This window comes from Paramisgurnus dabryanus, chromosome 20, assembly GCF_030506205.2.
Source record: "Paramisgurnus dabryanus chromosome 20, PD_genome_1.1, whole genome shotgun sequence".
NCBI classification, from domain to species: Eukaryota; Metazoa; Chordata; class Actinopteri; order Cypriniformes; family Cobitidae; genus Paramisgurnus; species Paramisgurnus dabryanus.
In genome coordinates, this window is record NC_133356.1 from 14,790,221 (window position 1) to 14,806,797 (window position 16,577).

Below are 16,577 nucleotides of genomic sequence, written 5' to 3' on the forward strand. Positions count from 1 at the left end.
TGCTGGAATCAAACAAAACTGTCTGGAGGTTTCGTTACCACTCAGGGCCAGAGTTATACACTTTTAAATACAGACTTTAGAAAAAAAACATCAAAAAGCGCCTATTTATTTTTGTGTTTATTAGAGGACTGACAACACATACAACCATGTTGAGCACTTTTAACAGTGTTTTATGTAATTTCAAAGGGTTTCCTGTAAAATGATACCAAACTTTTGTATGTGCACCTCTGCATGTGGGTATGGGAAGCTTTTGAAATTGGGTAGGCCAAATCCAGGCAAAAATCCTCAAAATAGCCTCAGAGTGTAATTAATTAAGTAATTTATTATTTACTATACGTAAATTTAAGATAAGTTTATACTTGCTTTTTTAAATGTGTGACCTAGAGTTGTATGCGTGTATTTTAAAGTTTGTTTTAGAGTTAAACAAGGATGGACCTTCTTTTGGCTGCAGTGATGTGGCCCTGAAAGAAGTCATCATTCTACAAAGTCTGCATGGACCAAATTAACTTGTTATGAACATTGGAGCGGATAACTGTAGTGCCAAAGTACACCCAAAAATAAGCTGCTGAAGTAGAGTTAGGTGCTTTTCTAAGAGAGATTTAATTGTGCTCTGTGTATTTACAGCTAAAGTTTTTTTAATGTAAATACAATTTCCGTGCCCGAGCATAATTTTAAGCATAAAGAGATTTCTGTTCTGTTATATAACAAAATGTCTGATGTTTTTATTTTAAGGGCAACAGTTGACAATAAAGTCTTTCTATTGGAGTAGTGAGTTTGCTAATCCAAGTTAGTTAAATAAGATATATTAAGTAAGTTTGATGAACTTGAATTTTAATATAGACTACTTTAAAAAAATTACAATATTTCAATTAAAATTTGTATGTCCAGTAACTTAAAAAAAAGAGTTCTGACAATTATTTAAGTTAAATAACTTAAAGTTTAGTACAGACAACTTAAAAAAGTAAGTGCACAAATTTTACCTTAACTTTGCAAGTCCAGGTTACATGAAATAAATAGTTGGGTCAAATATTTTAATATCTTAACAAACCAAGTTCAAACTACTTAAGTTTTTAAGTAAATATAAATATAGTCAAAGCTAAAAGACAACTTAAAAGAGAAAGTTGGTGGAACAATTTTTACAGTGTAATACTGTAGGTCAGTTTTTACATATTTTGCATACTGTAAAGAAATTTTTAGACAATACTCACATACACAGACATTAAATTGTCCCAATATTACATCAGATGTTTTATTTTTCAAATGAATGCATCTTAAACCAATCATTCTTAAAGGGGTCATATGACGTTGTTAAAAAGAACATTACTTTGTGTATTTGGTGTAATGCAAATACACAAAACGCGGTTTAAGGTTAAAAAACACAGTAGTTTCCACATACTGTACATTATTGTTGCGTCTCTACACCCCGCCTTTCTAAAACACATCGATTTTTACAAAGCTTGTCATTCATTAAAGTGTGGTGTGCTCTGATTGGCCAGCTATCCATTACGTTGTGCCGAATACCTTAACTGTGTGACGGAAATGTTACACTTCTTACCATATTTAGAATATTAGCTTCCAAAGCAAGCGTTTTTAAAGGTCTTTCTGATCCCATTTTTTATACCCTAGTTAATGTGTAATATTGCTATAATAGCATTAATAATACTTGTAAAATGATAAAGCTCAAAGTTCACTGCAAGGCGATAATATTTTCTTTAACAGAATTCCCCTTTCAAAGCCTACAGCGAACAGCCGGTTTGGACTACAGCCCTCTACTTCCTGCTTTAATGACATCACTAGAACAGTTTTTTGACTAAACTCCGCCCACAGTAATACGTCAGTTGGCAGCTAAGCTAACGGCAAGCTAAGCTGCTATCGAATCACAACACACTAAACAAACTACACAATCAGAACTCGTTACGTATTTTTGAAGGAGGGACTTCATAGAACAAGGAAGACATCAGCCTGTTTTGAGGACAGTGAAAATAGCGGCATACAGATTAGTAAATTGTGTGAAAAATACTGCGTTTTTTTACACGTGAAACATGAACGCATGTTATATTGCGCATTGTAAACACAATCAAAGCATCAAAAACACAAAAAGAACGGGACCTTTAAAAGGTGTTGATGATTTTGTGTTACTTTAATTTTAGAAAGTGTTTGATGTTTAATCTGCCCCTTAAAGATCATCTTTATTCACAAACTGCATTTTTTAACACTCCAAAGACAAAGGAAAACATGAAATCGCAGCATATGACCCCTTTAATCTCACTATCCAGGATAAAGACCCTTGAATTGACTAATGTTACTAATAGATCAGTTTCCCAGTGTAGTTCCAGAAAAAGTAGACCAACATCCCAGTGTAGTTCCAGAAACCTGGTCAGATTTTACACTATGAAAAATGAAATGTTTTCTCTTCAAGCAAACTAAACGATTTGTTTACCAATGACTGTTCATTGTCTACGAACCTATAGCCAAAAAGTTTCATGGTTGGTCCACAAACTTCCTGTACAAATTGGGCCAATTTGAAAGGTATCTTAAAGCGCCATTTTTCCACCTGCTCCGAAGAGTTTTTTTGGGTGGAAAATATACCGCTGGAGTGCGAGTGCGTGTTTTTTAGGATCCAGTCCCTTGTTTGCGATGTAAATGGAATCCCTGTGAAATTGTACATTTCTGCTGCTTTCTGCATGGGGTACCTGGCGATGTCCTCGTAACGCACTAACATGTACCGCTTTTCCAACCATTTAGGCAGACTCAAGCCCAGCTCGGCAGACATGCGAATGTTGTTGCAGTTTCCTTCCAGACGTTTAACCTCCTCTTCCTTAACAGATACATTTTCATTTACAGCCCAGCTTTTCCAATCCTGGTACTTACTTGGAAAAGCTACTATCCTTGATGCCAGGGTGGCCCGAGGGTCTCTCACCAGCTGTATGAGTCTGACATCCAGCTGCGGGTCCTCTAACAGAGAACGTAGTGTGTCTAGTTGTGTGACCCTGACAGTTTTGATAACCCTGTTTCGCTTTTTTTGGCAGACCTCAGACGCCAGGGTCAGGTTGAGTGGCCCGCACCGCCTCGTCCTGCAGTGGTACTTCTCGAAAATGCCTTTTATGACCGGTGTGCAGACCTGCTTCTCACACAGAGCTACACTGGACTCCCTGCGGAACAGGTCAGGGGTGACGTGGTTCTTGGGCGGGGGGTTAATGAAGCGCTCCAACAGAGAGAAGTCGCACAAGAAGAGATGCTTCAGGACGTCTCTGTAGACCCACGGAGACGTGCTGGAATTTGTGCCATTTGTGCCAAGCGACAGCATCACCTCCACATGCCACAGCGGCTCAAAGAGGTAAAACATATCGGCGCCCTGTTGATTGAAGAATTCCCCCACAAAAGAAGAACCTGTACGAGTGGTAGCCATCAAGAGAATGTGCTTCTGGCCTTTCTCATGGGCCCTTAAGATGTGAGTGTCGTTTTCGGTATAAATATCATCTGGATAGGAGCTGTTGTCATCTATTAGCACAAAAGAAGACGTCTCTGGGATTTGCTGTTTTCTGAACATTGCCAGCTTATCTGAAACCCTGCAAATGAGGGGAAAAAATAACTCAAGAGTTCAGGTGCAAAAGCCCCTAAACACCACCTCAGTCAAAAATGAGACATTGGGTCACTCATATTCACTAATAATTGCGTAAGTTTTTCGTATTTATACGCACACCTGACCTTCTCACAAAAACTTTCTGCCTAAATCACAATGCATTCGTACGCACTTGTATTTTTTCTTGTAATTATTCTTACATTAGTAAATTTGGAGTGTTCTACATGAGTGCCGCGTGCACAAGGTTGGTAATTTGCATAAAACACCCCATATAAGGGATCTCCACAGGGCAGCGCTGGTCAATAGAAAATCTTAGAGCAGTTTGTCATAGAAGCAAAAGAGCTTGAAAAGAAATCATCCATGATCTTATTTATTATTGGTAGTTACACTTTGCATTTTTTTTATTTGGAAGGTTTGGCTTTTACTGGAGGAAGCCAGTGCTGTCCACCGACCGTAATAACATTAAATAAGTATTGGATGCGTTAACAAATATGACATTTAATTAATATGACAGAGACAAGCATCTGTATCTAAGATAATAAAATTGACGTTAAGACAACTTATTACATTCACATTAGGCATTAAGCACTGATGCTTCATGTAGAGATTAAAAAAGGGAGGAAGGAAAGCGTGAAGATTTGTCATTACGTGCATCTTGTTTTTATGTCTAGAAATATAAGTAGGCTATAATAATGTTTGTAAAACATTTAGTTCCAATCCTTGATTTTGATTGGTCAATAGGTGTGCTTTATTCACGATAAAACACGGCTATGACCGCTTCACCCAACGGTTCTGTTTAACACTGCGCCCTTAGCAACCACACGTATCGGTTTGATGGTTTTATTTGAGCTTTCATGCATATGTAAGCAATAAATCGAGAGGCTGTGCTGTATCGTGAATAAGTAACGGCTGAAGGGAGTTTCACGTCGTGCCTGCAACCCCTTCAGCCGTTACTTATTCACGATACAGCACTTGCCTCAAGTTTAGATAACATAATTACAAAGCTAGCAAATTATTGCATGCACATACGGTACAAAGCATGATTATTTATTTCGATTTCAGAATGAGCACGTTTATAGACCCCTTCACGGTTCACGTCACAGGCGGTTCCCACTGCGCATGTCGGGGTCAGAAAAGTCATTACAGCAGATTGAGTTGCATATTATTCGGTATCGTCAAAAATGCCTACTTAAGTCGTGGGCTTTGAAAATTGCACCAGGTCTTCCGTTAATTTTTCGCGATTCATGCAGAATCTCGAAAACAAAAAAATACAACATCTGCGGCTGCAAGCAATTAACGTGCAGACTGGAACAATACAAATATCAAAGAGGCTTGTGTTTGTAGTGCTCACTTCATTTGAGGTAAGTCATCATTTTTCAGCCCTGTTAGATTAAATTATAAAGCCTGGATGGTATGAACAGTTTGACCCCATGCTGCGCGCGCACCCGATAGTCAATCAATGTTTACAAACCTTGAAGGGGTCTATTGTCATTAATACTAAATATGCTGCGGTCTGTCTGCTGATCTGATACTGTAATAATGATGAATGTATAATAACTGATTAAAACGCAAAATGTACAACTTTCAGTAAATAACTATTTACATGCTTAGGACGTTTGTGTTGTAATAATGTACAGGGTAACTTCACATATAAAAACGGAGACGAATAAAGTGATGTTTTATCTTTAAAATCTGATAACGTCCAATGATTTAATAGAACGTTTGGGTATACCAACATGGCGGCGCGGTGGCTTCACAAGTGTGACGTCATGCGCAATCCAGTCATTTATATAGATCAGTGGTTCCAATGTGTAATATGCATGAAAGTTCGAATAAAAACAAAAAAAACAATACGTGTGGTTGCTAAGGGTGTTGCTAAGGGTGCAGTGATAAACAGAACAGTTGGGTGAAGCGGTCATAGCAGTGTTTTATCGTGAATAAAGCACACCTATTGACCAATCAGAATCAAGGATTGGAACTAACCGTTTTATAATACACATTGTAACACATTTTTGTTCATGGTCAGGGACTATTTTTTCTAGCGGAAGGAATGCTTTTTATTAATTTAACTTCATTAAAGTTGCACTAATATTTTTTTTACTTTAATAGTGTGTGGTAACCGTTTTATAAAAGCAAGGTACTTATTCAGCCGTTACTTATTCATGATACAGCACAGCCTCTCGTACCTTATTGCTTACATAATATAATGTATACAATATATAATACCAAAATATTATCATATGAAATATAATAATGCAAATTGTATGTATCAACATTAGTATAAACATTATCATTATAGCCTAGTATTTGATTATAGTGTACGTGATTATTGCGTACGAGTGTTTTTAAGTTTTCTTGAATTTTTGCGTCCACTTAGAAGAAATTTTGATACGCAAGTTTTTGTTGAATCATGACTCGTTCGTGAAAACATCCATACGCACATCTCATGCACAAATTAGTGCATAAGCATGCTTAATGAATGAAACCCAATGATTGTAAATGAATGCTCTCGGCACGTACTATACGTTTATCAAATAGTTAAGTGTCAAATATGTGTAATCCTGGCCTCAGAGCAGGAATAGTTCGTTCTTAAAGGTGACATAGAATGATTGAACGGAGTATTTATCCTTGTTCTATGATGTGACATATAGACAAAAAATGTTTGGTTTGGGTCTGTAATGCCTTAGAAGCTTCCTAAAAACCTCTCTCAGATAGCTCTATTAGGGTGAGGGATTTTAAACAAGTGGTTTTGCACCTATTTGGCTCCCCCTACTGGCTTAACTTGCAATCTCATTACTGATTGGCTGACTTTGCTGCCACTCAAAAAATGTAGCCAATTATTTTAAAGTGGAGGGGCAGTGAGATGCCTGTGATGTCATAAGCATCAGTTTTTCAGATTGGGCCGTTTTCTGGCTGACATTTCTAAAAGAGGAATTTCTATGAGACTGAGATGTTTAGCATGTCTAGCACTTTTTTGTATGTTTGTGAATGTGGGTAGACTACCATTATTCAACAAAGACAAGGTAAAATGTTTTTTTTATTCTCTGTCCCCTTTAAATGAAAATTACCACATGATTTTCCCTCAAGCCATCGAACATAAAGTTTTAAATATGAATTTTTATCTGACAAAATTACATGAATTGCCCTCAGAAGCCTGTGAAGAATGAGGGAAGGAAGTGGACCCTGTTCTAACTGTTATAAAGCTTGGAGAGCTAGGACATTTTCTTAAATAACAGAAAATGAAGAGTAAATCATGGGGTGATTTTTATTTTTGGCCGAACTATCTCTTTCATTTTCAGCACATTTTTTCTAATACAAAACTTCTCACCTTAAAATAATGTTGTTTTCCTTTTCGATGATGAAAAGCGCCAAAATGCAGATAATAATAATTGCATACTTGTTCCTCATTCTCATCATTTAGGAATTGCCTCCAAAGACTGCTAATTAGTCACCTCCACAGGCAATTTGGGGTTCTTCGTCTTGTTAGAACCTACATTAATAATTTATCTGCAAGAAACAAAATCGGAGAAGATACCACAGTTAGTGCACTTTAAGACCAGAGCGTCTGCCATTTTCACACAGACAACTAACCTCACTAACACACCAGCCCACGTGAGATAAACCAGTGAGAGATTTATACCTTTTTGGCACTACGCAATATAAGCAGACACAGACAATCTCAGCTTTATTCACTGTCATCACCTGACCATTAATTTCACTCATTTGAAATGATGAGAGATGATGAGTTGCATGGACACAATGTCGCTCTGTTTGATTTTGGTTCATGATGAATTAGAATATATCACAATGAGATCTATGTGCTTCGAAGCAAAACTTTAAAGAGCATACAAAAGACATTAACATTAAATCATCCTGACCAGGATGACAAAATGTTAAAAGTTAAGAAGACCATAGTCACAAAGTTTAATTCATGGCCAAAATGCATCACAAAACCATCAAACTGCCAAATCTTACCATTTGTGAAAACCACTGAAATGAAAACAAGTTATTTGACTTTGCTTGACTAACAGTTTATGTGGCAAATAATGTAAATTTTAATCTGAAACCTCAAAATTTGGCTCTGTAATGTGATTGCTTGAAATTTGCGCTTGGCTCCTCATTTGTTTGGTTAGAACTTCTGTTTAGCTCTGTAACTTGATTGGCTGGAATGTTCAGATTAAGAAACTGAAATGCAGGAAGCTTTGCTCGTCCACATTATTCCTAACCTAAATTAAACCTGCACGTTTACATTCTTTATCATAAACATGCATTTCATACTTTACAGATGTCACTTTCATAATGTGGGTTGCTTCAAGGGTTTTAAAATGTCACATTTGTTTTGGTAATGGAATGAGGTTGTTTTATTGCTACTATGGCAACTCGTCCACATTCTCCAACAGGGAGTCAATTCCAGGCTTGTGCACGATTCAGAATTGAATTGAGAATGACTCCTGAATAGGCTTTATGCCCAGCTGCACTACTTCCTGAACTTCAGCCAGCTCCTTGTTTCCTGTCTGCCATTATTGGACAAGCTGATTAATCCAGGTGTGTCTGATTATTGTTGTTGTGACTACTGAGGTCAGGCACACCTGGATTAATCAGTTTGTCCAATAATGGCAGACAGGAAACAAGGAGCTGGCTGAAGTTCAGGGAGTATTGCAGCTGGGTATAAAGCCTATTCCAATTCAATTCTTGAATTGGAATTGATGTCAAAAACAGGATCTAGAATTACAATTCGAATTTGAATTAAAGGAAGCATAATTGCAATTCAATAGAAATTCAAAGAAATTCATATACATATTATACAGTAAGTGAAGTGTTAAAAATGAAGCTTTCAGTATATGTCAGATATGATTGCATTACATATTCTATAAATTATATTAGTTTGAACTACTTAGTTTAACCAAGAAATGGCTCTATCAATCTATTTAAAGTTGATAGAGTCAGCAAAGATCGAGTTAATGATTTTGAGGGTTCAAAAGCAAAATCACTGCATCCATACCTTAAAATCCATGATTTAGCACACACAAATTCAAGAACAATATCTATAGGAAAAATATATGGTAAACTTTTATTTACTTTTATTGTTTGAATGACACTGAGACAGTTTAGGATCTACTGTAATGCAAGGATCTAATATAATGTTACACATCAGATATTTTTTCCCAAGAGTTAACCAAACATTCACTTAAGACACAGCAGATTATATTGGCGTGTTTAATTAATTATATATGTGTGATTAATTCTTTTCAAAATCGATATTTTAAAAACTGTAATTCTGTGTATGTGTTTATATATCAGGGTCATACTCTTGTGCATCTGTGTGCATGCTTTGAATCTGTCAGCCTGGTGTGATCACATGTGAAGTTCATGTGTTTTTTTGTTTTGTTTGTTTTTGTGGGGGGGGGGTGTAACAAAGTTTTGTTTTAGTTGGCTCTAAAAACAACCACACAGTCATAAATTTTCCTATGATAACAGTTCTGACCTTTAGTAAATTCTTCGATTCAAACCACAATATAAAATTATATATAATGTATATAATTATATATAAAAATATAGAATTATATATAAAACTTGATTGGCTTGAATTTGAAGAACCTGAAACAAAGAGAGCTCTGCTCGTCCACTTTATTCCCGCACTGAATTAAAACCTGCACGTACGCTTTCTTCTTCAACTTGACTAGCTCTCTTCGTCCACATTCATAATGCACTAAATTACAAATCTGCGTGCCCACATTCTTAAAGTGCTGAAACCAGGGGTGACCTGGGACTAAAAAGTGGCCCTGGACTCACCCAGAGCGGCCCACACCTTGCTGACAACCCACAGCGGCCCACCACGCCATAGCTCACTGATGTGCAGACCATTTTATAACGAATCAATTCAAAAATATAAATATTTAAACATTTATCTACTGGTTATCCTCCAAGGCCACGTCTTTTTCTCATTTCGGCCACATCCACAACTATAAATGTAAGATCCCTAGAGCAACAGTGTAACTTACAGTAACATTATTGTCGTGGTCTGTCTACTATTAAATGTCAGTAACACACATTTTTTAATCTCCCTTTTCAATTAAGGATTCAAAAGCCTTACAGAAGTTTCATGAGACAGAGGTTGCCTTGCTTTTTGAAGTTGAAGGAGTTTAATCATATTTTTGGGTATAAAACTTTAAATAATCTACCAAGGTTTTATAAACGGGCGACATTTGGTGTTTGACTGTAATGTGTTATGTTAGACCTTTTAGGCTTTTATGATGAAAGAAAGTTGCACTAATTATTTAAAATTTGTGTTACAATAGTTGTTAAGCGATTCGTTCCCAGGTATAAAAGACCACTGATTGACATTTTATTTGTGTAAACTTAGTTAATGTAATATTTTCATGCACTAATTTTCTACTTAATATTCAAAAATACTATTTAGTACTTCTTAAAATAAACTTGCAATCTCATTGCAATTCATACATATTTTAATTGCATATTAATGGAAAAATAAATTTTTTTTGTATGATTGCTTTCCATCCCTGTGACCTTAGGATTAGGGGCAGGGTAAGGGGTGGGGTTTCATTTCATTAGCTTTTATTAAATAACCATATGTTTTTTTTATTCAACTTGTAAAATACGAAAAAATCAGGCTAACTTAAGAACATCTATCTGTATTCAACTGTGCTCTTTTGAGACACCATGTATTTCTTTCAAGTACACCGAACTACTACTGAAGTAGAACTATGACTTTAAATAAGTGTATTTGTAGTGTATAATCTTTACACTTTTATTTAGTACAAAAAATAACAATGCATAACAATGCATGTACTTGTATTTAAGTATATTTGCATGTACTGGTATTTAAAGGGATAGTTCACTTTAAAATGTAAATTTTGTCATACTCATCCTCATGTTGTTCTAAACCTGTATGAATTTCTTTTTTCTGATGAACGCAAAAGAAGATATTTTAAAAAATGATGGTAAACACATAGCAGTAAGTGACCATAGACTTCCATAGTAGGAAAAAAATATTTCGGAAGTATTGTGTTTAATGCCTAAGAAAATATTTAGATAAATGATGGTAAGCACACAATTGTACCCATTAAATTCCATCATTTTTTTTTATTCCTACTATGGAAGTCTATGGTCACTTACTGCTGTGTGTTTACCATAATTTCTCAAAATATTTTCTTTTGTGTTCATCAGATAAAAGAAATTCATACAGGTTTAGAACAACATGAGGATGAGTAAATGATGACAGAATTTTCATTTTAAAGTGAACTATCCCTTTAAGTCTATTTTTAGTCATTCAATTATACTTTATTTTTTACCAGGGATTTATGTTTTAACTTTGTGAGAAATAAAATATAACACATTTAAAAAGGCAAAGATACACATTACAAACACAATTTGAATAAAAAGCTCCAAAGCATTGAAAGTGTTATGAAAATATGAAAAATATGATTGGAGGAACACCAGCTCACCCACACAGTTGATACTTTGAAATAAAGGCAGTTGTTTTAGGGCATGTTTAAACCACAATAACCACACCAAATGCAAAGATATGTTACTGGAGCTGCCATAACCAGTTTCAACTCTATTTAGGACAGCAGCAGTCATACTTTGTTAACCTAACCAAAAGGTAAACAACACCAGTTAACAGGGGTTAATCTGGAGCATTTCATTAATACATCTGTGACCTGACCTCTGCCAGACAGCACAAAGAAAGTTACGTATTGCACCAGCGGGAGAACTGTCACAGGTAAATGTCACGCAATTTGTCGGCACAAAGACTAACATTTAGGATATGACACAGTTTTAAGCCGTCAACGAATGATAGTACGCCGTCTAAGTAAATTTAAACCAATTATGTTGGCTTATTATGCCGTAGCCGTCAAACTGTCAGGCACGGCGGTTGAGCTGAAATCTTTACATATTCAAAACCCACTGAAGCATTTGACAAATCTGATGATCTGCTCAGGCAGAAAGTGGCATCGCTCTGTTCATCATTCTTATACAAATTACATTAATGGCTTCTCGACGTGTTGAAAAAGTATGGGGAAGTAAGGGTGTTTGAATAGATCTGCTGTAGCTGCATTGTTGTTGTTGTTGTCTACAAATATTGTTTTGGTGTTTTTACAAAGACCTTCTTTGGAATTTCTCACAAGGAAATGTAAGGTATACATCAATGACATGTTAAAATAATGTAAAGGTATATCGAGATGTATTTCAACATGTGGTCTGTCGTTTTAAACTTTGGGATAGTACTCACTCCAGTGTTACATTGATATAATCTAGTGCCATTTTCTGTCAGGAAACATGACATGAGGAGTGAGTTAGCATGGGTATCAGAGAGGTGTGTGCGGTCTGGGGCTAGGGAGCATGTTTCATCCTTGTGTTTTTGTCTTGTTTCATTACTGAGCGCTTTGCGGTTCACCAGTGCGTGATGGTGCCTTCTGGGAGATAGGCAGTGTTTAGCTGGAGTTCTTCTGTGAGATAAATCTACTATCACAAGAGACAGGCTCATATGTGCTGCCTGGGCCCACAAGTCACAGCTGCTGCAGTGGTGGTGGAGGCGGGGAATGGCGGTGTATTTGTCATTTAAATATATCAAAAAATGTAAACCTTAAGTAGACCTGGCACCAAATGCCACTTTTTTGAAAGCATGCATACATAGTAAGCCCACTTTCACTTGCCAGTCTGTTGTTTATGAAATAATCAGCATGAAATAACAGAAGTGTTGATGCCTATCTGTGTATTGATAAGTACTGGCAGCTGGTTGCCAGTAACTTACTGTAGATTTAAATGCATGTTATTAACAGTGGTGTAGTTTTTATAGTGAGTATACTATCATTTTTCCATCTCACCCTTTATGCTCACTCGTCCCGGAGCGACACCCCATAAGCACCAATACACTCACAAATGCATACAGTAGAGTATGCATCCACATGTAATTGAGATCTTTCTGAAAGACTGCTTATGTGTTATAAGCAAGAAAAGACTTTAACAGTCAATGCCATTTACAGCTGGGTAGACTGGACGGATTTTTAGACTGGTTTAGTGTTAACCAGGATCTAACTTTTTTAAAGGTATTTAAACTGTTAACAATCTTCACACCATGGCTAACACATCCATGAAAAGGAAAAACATTTTCCACTCTATCAGCAGATATTTATCTGACAATTATTGATAACATTACCATACAGTAATTTTATGGGGTAAATGGTTTAATTAATAAGATGAACATGAATTAACTGTCATTTGCATAGTTGTTTATATAAAAAGCTTGTTTTCTTGCATATAAAGTGTCATAAGAATGAAAAACAAAATATTTTAGGTTGTTATTTTAATAATTATTACAAAGTCGTCTTGTAATAGACACCAAAAGCAAAGTAGAAAAAGATGTATATTAATGTTGTGATAATGAATGACCTCACAAGTGAGAGACCACATTAAAATCTTGATTGAACACTGAAGCACAAGCAAAGATGTTGTTACGTACTGTATCCTCACGCTTTTTAAATGGGTATAAGGAAATCTTTGACCTTTCCTAGTGGGTATACGGCGTATAGCCTACCTGCGTATCACGTAGACTAGACCACTGTTAACTGGCAAGAGTTGGAGTTAATGCTTCCAGAAGAGTTAATGCTTTGCAATCAGAGGCATCATGCTCATGCTCATACGGTTTTTTGAGCCAAATGTATTTGCATGCAACCTTAAAATCAAAGAAGCATCCATTAATCTGTTACTTGTCTTTTAATCTGTTTAATATTCAAAATATTATTAATTCTGTGCTAAATCCTTGTCATTTTTCAGAGATTTTTGCCGTTTTGATCGTATTACATTACTTTATTCTGGCCGCAGGCGCTGCAGTCACACTCTAAAAAAACAAACGGTGCTATATAGCACCAAAACTGTTGCTTTGGATCGTAACCATAGAAGAACCGTTTTTAGTGCAATATAGCACCTGTGAAGCACCAGTGAAGCACCTGTGTAGAACCATAGTGCTTTGTAGAACCATATGTGGTGCTATAGTGGTGCTATATGGCCCCTTTATGGTTCTACACAGGTGCTTCACTGGTGCTTCACCGGTGCTATATGGCACTAAAAACGGTTATTCTATGGTTACGATCCAAAGCAACAGTTTTGGTGCTATATAGCACCGTTTGTTTTTTTAGAGTGCAGCGCAGTCACAGACGTCATCAGCGTCGGAGCGCTCACGAGCTCTTTGCTGTTGCTGCTGCATTTTGAGGAATTAAAACGTGTAAGAAACGCTCACAAGTCAAAATTTTCAAACCCCAGTACGGTAATGTGCAGTTAACCTCCTCTGTGTAGAAAATGTATGGTTTAAAATGTGACCGTATTAGTAGAGATTTCTAGATTCCTCTTCTTTGTACAACGCCAAAGTTCGCCAGAGTTCACAGGGGCGCGAAATCACACGTGCTCACATATGAGGTAAAATTTTATGCAAAATTCCGTTCCTCTAATAATTTTTTCTAAACATATTTTTTTTAATCATTATGAACATTAAACTCAATCACGTGGCTATAGCATGTCATTTTCGTTGTTTATATACTTTATGGATTTAAAATTACATTCATTTTATAGGATATGCAGTTGTTGTTCACAACAACACAATTAAACAAGTCATTAAACAAAACGTAAATAAACAAAAAAATGCCGTTTTTGATGCCAATATGTAATTATTCCGATTGAATAGTATTTGATATGAAAGTTAGTCAACACTTTTATTTTTGAGGTTTTTGCATGAAGTCTGGGGCACTCAAATTTTTAGAAAATGTAAGTTCCATGGAAAAGACTGAAAGCTCTATAATATTTCGTTTGATGTCTGTGTATGCACACATTTCTGTGAGCTGTGCACACTGTTGCCCCTTTAAAAAAAATTGGTGCATGACCCCACTGTTTGCATTGGGCTGTTATTTCATAGTTTTAATAAGTTAAGACACTTGCTAATGTTTAATGGTCATTTAACTTTGAACAAACTGTTGCCAGTAAATAGCATAAATTTAAATCAACAGCAGCCGAGGTAGGTATTCGAGGTAAGCTACATTTTGTCTGTGAGGGTGTTGTTCTCTGGGAATCGAACCCATGACCTTTGCAGTGCTGACGTTAGTGAGCCACATGAACACTTTCATAGAAATTACAATAGACAATAAAAAATTAATGTAGGCGTTTAAAAAACACGCACGCGCACATTCTTACTAAAAGTAATGTCATATATGTATTTAGTTATATTTAAAAAATGGTTTTATACAGTATTAGCAATGATTATGCAAACTTTGAGAATTCCCCTTAATTTCTATCCTAGTTTCAAAAAGAAAGCGTTGATAATGCACAAAATACAATGTTTTGTAGATATATTCAGTTTTTAATGATAAAAACGAAAAAACAGGCTCATTAAACTTGTAGAACAGGTAGGCTAAGTGGTTAATAAATGAATTAATAGAGACTGATAGTCATACCTTACAGACTGACTGATCCGGAGTTTCCTGAATGATCGCTTCTCGACACCGGTAGATACACATTGTTCATCGCGTACGTGAAGACTTCAAGTAAAGAAGTGCAGTCTAAATAGCCTAAGCTTTTTTTATCAATGTCAGTGTTTGACATCTACAGACTTCATCATCTCGGTCCTTTTGTTCTCGAGCTAGAGGAGATGATTCAACAAAGTTTAAAGTTCCAAATTTAACTTTCTGTTCGTACTCACTTGATGGGTCCCAAAGTCATTTCTATACTCGCGCAAAATTAAAGAAATACTTTTAGTACCATTTGTGTTTTTCTTTGCGGCGGGTTGTAAAGCGTGTCCATTACTTAGCACTCTTCTAGTTTGAGATATCCTTGGATGCATGGTCACGTGGTAAGAACCCCAATGTGAGGGTGCTCACAAGGGCTTTTCTGTTTTAGGAGGGTCCGGGACACTCCAGCGTGGATTTCTTTATATCAACTCTGCGGTTATTTGGGGAGTGGCGAATATGTTTTACATGAACTCGGTAACACAACGTGCGTGTGAGATCGTTCAGTGAATAAGGTATTGAGAGAAATAATGTGTGGAGCAGTTCTTACGCGAAATACCATCATCAGACGGTTACTGTAGTAAAACCATGTTTTTGCCAAGGATTAGAAAAGAACTAAGTTAGGCTAATGTAGAAGTTATAATTAATATAATATTTTATAAATATCACATTTTTATAACGATCACGTGGAAAAAAATTTTTTTTTCGTACTGTCCAGTGTTATTATGCGCAGTTATTAAGGCGTTCTGGTGCACTTACCTTTGATGATCTCTTCTGTAAATTTTGTAACATAAATGCATGTGTGGGGAAACAGCCATCAATATAGACTCGTATTTACAGTGACAACTTAATTAAATGTAAATATTTATACTTTACTCACGTGCATTTTGTACTTTATTAGAGTGTTTTTCTTTGGCAAACTTTTACTTGTGTGCTTAATAAAGGAAAGTATTTACATTTCTTTTTTATGTATCTAAGTATTAAAATATATTCTTGGGTTATGGTTGTCAAGGTTTAATGTTTACAAAACAAAGCAGAAACCGGATCCGCCCCGGAGCTTATTGCTATCAGGGGGACTATACTTATTAAACTTGAACAATAAACTAGACAATATACACTATCAACAGAGTATTCACAGGAAAAAGAATCAGCAGAAGACGTCAAACACAAGGGCATTTAATAAGGGAAAAATATCATGCAACAATAATAGGATAATTTTTGCCCTCCAGCATCACTGGTGAAAACTGTTAAAGCGGTGCCTTGAGAAACTTCAAAACGTTAAGCAATAACACATTGTTGCCACATGGGGGCAGTGATATATTACAGTTTATTGACTTTTCCACTACGCTTGTCTAGGTAAAAAATATATATATAATATTTTCAGATCAACTGAAGTTTGTTAGAAGATTAATATGAGCCAAAATTGCTGATGATGCAGACTGTTTTTTTTATCGTTTTATCCCAAAGATGATTTGTAA

At 35.9% G+C, this 16,577-nt stretch overlaps 1 protein-coding gene across 2 annotated transcripts; it reads right to left on the reverse strand.

Moving 5' to 3' along the window:
* Positions 1 to 973: 973 nt before the first annotated feature.
* chst3a (carbohydrate (chondroitin 6) sulfotransferase 3a) lies at positions 974 to 15,477 on the reverse strand. 2 transcript variants are annotated; one of them, XM_065297525.1, is made up of 3 exons: positions 15,049 to 15,477; positions 6,912 to 7,090; positions 974 to 3,561 (listed from the first exon to the last, which is right to left on the reverse strand). In XM_065297525.1, the coding sequence occupies exon 3, from the start codon at positions 3,548 to 3,550 to the stop codon at positions 2,390 to 2,392; it is 1,161 nt and encodes a 386-aa protein (XP_065153597.1). In that variant the 5' UTR covers positions 3,551 to 3,561; positions 6,912 to 7,090; positions 15,049 to 15,477; the 3' UTR covers positions 974 to 2,389. The 2 variants fall into 2 exon arrangements, with proteins under 2 accessions (XP_065153597.1, XP_065153596.1); XM_065297524.1 differs by having other exon boundaries at positions 974 to 3,569.
* Between the last annotated feature and the right edge of the window lie 1,100 nt (positions 15,478 to 16,577).

What these genes read in the sequence shown, in the direction of transcription:
- chst3a (XM_065297524.1), bottom strand. Translation starts at nt 7,000, where the DNA reads ATGATGAGAATGAGGAACAAGTATGCAATTATTATTATCTGCATTTTG. An exon ending in GAAAACAACATTATTTTAAG is followed by an intron (nt 3,570 to 6,911) that starts GTGAGAAGTTTT and finishes CCTCATTTGCAG; the next exon opens with GGTTTCAGATAAGCTGGCAA.